The sequence below is a fragment of the Wyeomyia smithii genome, chromosome 1 (genome assembly GCF_029784165.1).
Source record: "Wyeomyia smithii strain HCP4-BCI-WySm-NY-G18 chromosome 1, ASM2978416v1, whole genome shotgun sequence".
NCBI lineage: Eukaryota > Metazoa > Arthropoda > Insecta > Diptera > Culicidae > Wyeomyia > Wyeomyia smithii.
In genome coordinates this window covers 75,184,474-75,190,405 of record NC_073694.1, presented here as the reverse complement: position 1 = coordinate 75,190,405, position 5,932 = coordinate 75,184,474, and the positions used below count along the sequence as shown (strand labels likewise).

Sequence of the window (5,932 nt, the reverse complement as noted above, 5' to 3'; positions counted from 1 at the left end):
TGTGCAGATTTGTCTGCAAAACGCAGATTTTTAGTGTCTGTGCAGATTTTTATTGCTTCGCAGATATTTCCATAGTTTCTGCAGATTTTTGTCAGTGTCTCCTTATATTGGCGCAGATTTTCTCAAAATGTGTGCAGATTTTCGCAGACTTTTGCCTGCGCGAGCGAAATTTTTTCCAATATCGGATAGATTTTTTCAGATTTCCACCAGATTTTTTCGGTTTTTCGAGCAGTTGCAGACATTTTTCAAAAATATCTGGCATCACTGTTTCTAGTACATTTTTCTTTTCGTTCCATGTCCTCACGCCGTTAAATTTTTAAACCAAAAACCATTTGGTGTTCAAAAAAAAGGTCTTGTTTTTATCGGGTATTTTCATCCAAAATAATTGTTTGATAATTCACTTGCTAGAAGTTTTTTTTTAAGAAAGTGCCGTCGGGAAATGGAAATTGAAGTTGTGACGCTTAAACCATGGATGTGCAGAATTTGCTTGGAAAAGGGTAATTACAATATCTTCAAAGATTGGCTAGGAGGACGAATTCCATTGGCAATCACAGGACAACTTTGCCACCAGGGATCTAGTAAAAGTGCTGTCTCAATTGTCGATGCACTCAATTGCTTCAGTCAGTTTAAGGTAAAAGTAATGCAAGCACTAACTTTTGTTCACCAACACTATTTATAAACCTGAAACCTTTATGTTCGGCGAGATGAATCAACATTGGTCTTAGCCGTTTGATGGACAACTCAAATATAAAAAAACTTTTTGAAAAACTTTTGAAAAAAAATGAATTTCAAATATGTATGAATAAATTTCAAATTTGAATACACTTTCTAAGTAATTTCTACAACCGTTTTAGGTTTCTCAATCAGAAATAAATATTGAACCAATGATGTTGTGTGAAAATTGCCACAGACAGCTAGTGCAATGCTATCTTTTTCGTAAAAAAGTACAGGATGCCGAAATTTTGCTGCACAGGGACCTAACAACCAGCAAACATAGTCAAAATATAGACTATCTGCAGCAGGATAAAAGTAAATCGGACATCACACAACAGTTTGCAGATTTCAACTCACGTTTGAGCCACAATGGAAATTTGAAACAGATTCCGGCAAACAAACTGATACAGAAAAATGATGGTATGAATACGAAACAAATGAATAATAAGGTTTATCATGCCAAACCTCGCTTTAAATTAACGAACCAAGTGAGTAACATTTTACGCCATGTGACAGTCAGCAATAGTCGTTTAAGTTCTGTTAAAGAGAAGCGTACAGATTCTACAACGATGACTTGTTCTACACCAAAAAGGATAAAGCAAGAACATAACTCTGTTAGCAATCGTTTGGAAAAAACTTTGATTATTCCAAGTTATGTTTTTGAAAAAGAGGAAAACCGGGAGAAACATGTACTTCATGTAAAAGGCGCTACAATTTCTACATCTTGTCCAATTCGCAGTGAAGAAGACGTCGATCGAAATGATTCCAAAAATATATTCTACTGCACCCATTGTCCTAAAGCGTTTTCTGCGCCATATCACCTACTAGTTCACACCAGAAGCAGTCACCTGTGTCAACATTGTTTGAAACTTTTCCATAATGTATCAACAAGAAATAAGCACATTCGAGATGAACATAAACTGTTTCGCTGTTCACTCTGCAACTTTCAGTCGCAGTACGTTACCAATTTGAGATCACATTTGAAAAAATCACACTCCGTAACATTACCAGCGCATGTCTCTATACTACAAAAAACTTGTAAAGATACATCTGATTAAATATTGAAATAGATCCCGCCAGCTGAAAAATCAATAAATTATAATCATTGATCCAACATATTTTGCGATAAGGAAAGCAGGGGCAGACGAAACCTTGTCATTATCTGCCGTTGAGGAATTCTAATATGCATGCATGATATGTATGTATGTTAAAGGTTTAATGACACAATAAACAAGAAAATAGTATAAAAAGGCCAGTAGAACCCAATTGAACAGTTGCATTGAACGAAGTCTAAAGGAATCTGACTTGAATGAAGTCGTACCTACTTGCATAAAGTTGAATGTGTCCAACTGCTTGAATGACACGCGAAAGTTCCTAAAACCATACTTCTCAATGACTGCTTTCAACGTAGTGATGTTCCAAATGGCGTGCCCGCTTATTATAATACATATACATTAGACGTTCAAAATGAGCATATTTTTTCAATACCATTAAACACAAAATATTAAAGTCATGAAGGTAATCATCTCACCATATGTCAACCGTGAGATGTCTATTATAGAAAGGTAAATTTTAATCGAATAATAAATTGCTGGCTCTATGCTTAAAACATTATGCAACAAAATTCTTCTTCTTAGGGTGGGTTGTCTAGCTGGTCGCCGTAAGCGAATTACTTCTGCACTAGGCCCAGGTTATAATGTCAAAACCTCCAGGAGCAATTCATGACGCAACAGTCGCTGGCGACCAATCGGGCACATGTGAGCGAATTTACTCTGGACTGAAGGTTTCAACGGCAGTTATGTGTTGTAAATGGGGAACGTACCTGTTGTTACCGGTTCGTATCACCTTACTCACCACAGAGTTGACTATACCTTTGTTGTTCCAAGGCCTCATTGCATCGATATCAATGCCGGCTGTCTTACTTGTGGTCGTTGCGTCTGTTGCTCTCATTTATGCCGTGTTCTCATCCTCGGTCGCACCTTTCGACATATCCCATGCAAGTCCGTCCGCGTTACTGCTATGCTTGCCATGGTTCTTTCGGTTGTTCTGGTGATCTATTAAGCATTTTGTCTCGCAACCGCAAAAAAAAGAGAAAAAAAAAAGAATGGGAATGGTTAATGGCAAAGCCGAAAAGTACTGTCACATACATCCACATTCAGACCGTCAACATATACCACCACCTAATGAAATTCATTCTACCAAAAACGTATAACTGATAGCGAATTTATCCACTCCACTGGGTCAGTGCCAACACCTGGAATAATGAAACGATACGATACGACTCACGACGTAATCTAAAGAGATGCTAGGCAGTTGTCTACATTCAGAACTCATGTATTGGTGCGCCAAAACTGGCTCAACATTCGCTGCGCAACTATCCATTTCAGGGTGCCAACTGCATAATAATAGGTTGAATCAAATCGGAATAGAATCGTTATGACAACAGTTAAAGCAATTTTTTTTATTCCACAGGGTCAGTGCAAGTCTACCCAAGAATAAAGAAATGGCATCACGATTTAGAACGCAAGTAAGAAAGAGATGCCAGATAATTGTTTATGAACTAAGCACGTGCGACGGTGGATTGAAACTGACAAATTTACGGTGCGCTTTGGGCAACACGCCGGGTCGATACTGCGTCAAAATCAAGCGAAAGTGGGTGAGCTGGGTGGAATAAAGAAATTGCCATTAGATCGCAACTGGGATTGACACTGGGAACAAATAAATTCGCGAAATAATAATTATAATAAAACATATGCATACACACATGTATATATAGAAAAATAATAATAATGAGAGTAATAGTAGTAGTAGTTGTCAGAGAAGTGAGAAGGGTTAGTAATGCTACATTATATGAGTGCAATGGGTGATCGTTAGTCACGAGGTTTTGTTAGTGGTTTTAGGGTTAGTATAAACCTCGATTAAGCCCTACAGACCCCGCCAGTATTTAGTTTTGTTAGGTCATGCGAAACTATAACCGGCGGTGTGATAAATCAAGCGTAATCAAAAAAAAAAAAAAGCGAATTGCAATTATTGTGTTGATCTCAATAAATTGTTAAATTGTTACTATCATGTTATTATTATAATGTTATTTATATTGTAATTTTTAATTAAGCTTTGTGTTTGGAAATCGGCTTGACGAATCACCGTCAAGTCCTCCACCCATGTGTAGGGAATTGCTGGCTCTATGCTTAAAACATTATGCAACAAAATTGTTATAAAAACAGTACTGCGGTTTGTTTGAATATTTCTTTAGGTTGATAACACTCGAGCAGGGAATATAGATACACATATGTTAATGAACATAATCACCTTACCCTTTTAACGTCTTATTATAGGGTATAATGAGGTAATATAATTACTTCGTAAGGTATACTAATTTGGTTTATTTTTTTACCTTTATCTTCATTAAGATACTAAAATATCACTATTTTTTAAAGTATTATCCAACTGTATCTGAAACTAAAATTTTCCTCGAAAATTGTTCCAGTATAAAGATATAGGCAATAAGGTATCGCTTCGATGCAAGCTTGTATCAGCAAGATGAAAGTTAACTTGTCTTAAACGTTCTAAAAAACGTCCAATTACCACACCGGGTAGAAATACAGATTTCGCCTGCTTTGGCACCGAAGGTAACAAATTCCGAGCTTTCTCTAGGTGCTGATGAGCTGTCCCTGCCATATGAAAAACAACTTCCTCAACTCCTTTATCATCCTTGCGATTTCGTAATATTCGTTCTTGACTTACGCCATGTTGCATGAGAATATCCTGTGGTATTGGAACAACATGCCTTCGCTCCTGACGAGGAATAGATCGTAGTAAATTTGTTATTCCCTGAGCCTTGCCCAGATGAGACGCTAAGTGATCGGCATGGACGTTCTTGATTCCATGAATTTCCAATAACAAATATAATACTGTCGAAACAGAGTCTTCAACGTAATCTTCTAATTGTTTGACTGTGAGGAAGCGTAAGTTAGCATTCAACCGTGAACTGATAATGCGTTGAAAGTATCGCTTTGTGAGCTTATGATCATCGATGGCTTTCTTAATTTCCCTTACTACTGGCTGATCCGGAACAGACTTGGAATCTGTTTTATAAAGACTAGTAATTGCATCATCCCAGAATTTGAGTCGCATTTGACCGATTTTGTCATCAGTGACGGTACTAGTTATGCGAGCGATTTCCACGTTAAAAGCTCGAATTGCCATAGCGTGCCGACGTTCGGGATTTTTCATAAGTAGTGTACACAGAAAGTTTTCTTTATCGTGTTGTCTACACGCAAATTTTAAAGCAAACTATTATGACATTACGGTAAATGCGAAATAATGCTCACCTAACGAGCCTCATGCAGTAGTTCTGCGACACCGCATTGGTATTCACCGAACTGGAGGCATACTTTTTAAATGGTCCTATAAAGGATCGAGGTCCCACTGCTTTTAATAGTCTTATATAGTTTTTAATCATTCCTTTAATAGTTGCTTATGTAGAGAATAAATATTCGCTTGATTGGTGATTGTAGTATCAATTAATTATTCTTTGCAGGAGTTAAAACAAGTTTTATTATTTTTGTTTATAACACATTGAAATTTTCATTGATAGCAATTTATTCGGGACTACGAAGGTGCTGATATTCGATTGGTTTTTGCTAGTGATGGGAAACTTATCGATACTTATCGATAGATGCTGGACATCGATATTATCGTTATTTTTTTGACGCTAGCGATAATTATCGATATTATAAGAGTGAGCACAAGTCAGTGCGGCTTGTTACTGGAGGAGACCCAAGAGAAGGAGACCTCACCTACCCTACCCCAGGAGTTGCTTTTGCCGCTAGGTATTTGTTGGGTGCTGCTATTCGACAAGATTTAGCATTGTTGGAGGTTGTGTAAAGGTTCGCCCTGGGTGTCACTGAGTTTCTGAGAAAAAATGGTAACTAAAAAGGTATTTATAGTTTTAGTTTCCTAAGAACAGATGAATTCGACAAATTAATACTGGAGAACTTTAATTATATCCCAACTTTTTGCACCATCTCATAAAAAGCAATGATACCAAATTGTAATAAAATGCATTTTCTCTGGCTTGCCAACTCTTATAATATGATGGACATGCATAGCGGCAGTGTATTGGTAATTTTTTGGTAATTGTTTAGTTTAACTTGGAACTGTTTAAGTTTAAAGTATCTGTTACCCAACAAACAATTTTTAGTTCCACTAAAAATCC

The 5,932-nt window shown here is 36.9% G+C and overlaps 2 protein-coding genes across 5 annotated transcripts; one reads left to right on the top strand and one right to left on the bottom strand.

The window, feature by feature from the left end:
• The first annotated feature begins 230 nt into the window (after nucleotides 1-230).
• LOC129717969 (uncharacterized) lies at nucleotides 231-4,315 on the top strand. 4 transcript variants are annotated; one of them, XR_008726780.1, is made up of 5 exons: nucleotides 231-366; nucleotides 424-631; nucleotides 855-2,279; nucleotides 2,352-3,123; nucleotides 3,187-4,311. XR_008726780.1 is itself a non-coding variant. In XM_055668291.1 (3 exons), exons 2-3 carry the CDS (start codon nucleotides 440-442, stop codon nucleotides 1,770-1,772), a joined length of 1,110 nt encoding a protein of 369 aa, XP_055524266.1. In that variant the 5' UTR covers nucleotides 231-366; nucleotides 424-439; the 3' UTR covers nucleotides 1,773-2,323. The 4 variants fall into 4 exon arrangements, 1 of the variants encoding a protein (XP_055524266.1); XR_008726781.1 differs by having other exon boundaries at nucleotides 277-366; nucleotides 428-631; nucleotides 3,187-4,312; XR_008726782.1 differs by lacking the exons at nucleotides 231-366; nucleotides 424-631 and adding an exon at nucleotides 648-796 and having other exon boundaries at nucleotides 3,187-4,315.
• Nucleotides 4,078-5,393, bottom strand: LOC129717970 (NADH dehydrogenase (ubiquinone) complex I, assembly factor 6 homolog). The gene is made up of 2 exons (XM_055668292.1): nucleotides 5,046-5,393; nucleotides 4,078-4,984 (listed from the first exon to the last, which is right to left on the bottom strand). The coding sequence occupies exons 1-2, from the start codon at nucleotides 5,174-5,176 to the stop codon at nucleotides 4,174-4,176; spliced, it is 942 nt and encodes a 313-aa protein (XP_055524267.1). The 5' UTR covers nucleotides 5,177-5,393; the 3' UTR covers nucleotides 4,078-4,173.
• Between the last annotated feature and the right edge of the window lie 539 nt (nucleotides 5,394-5,932).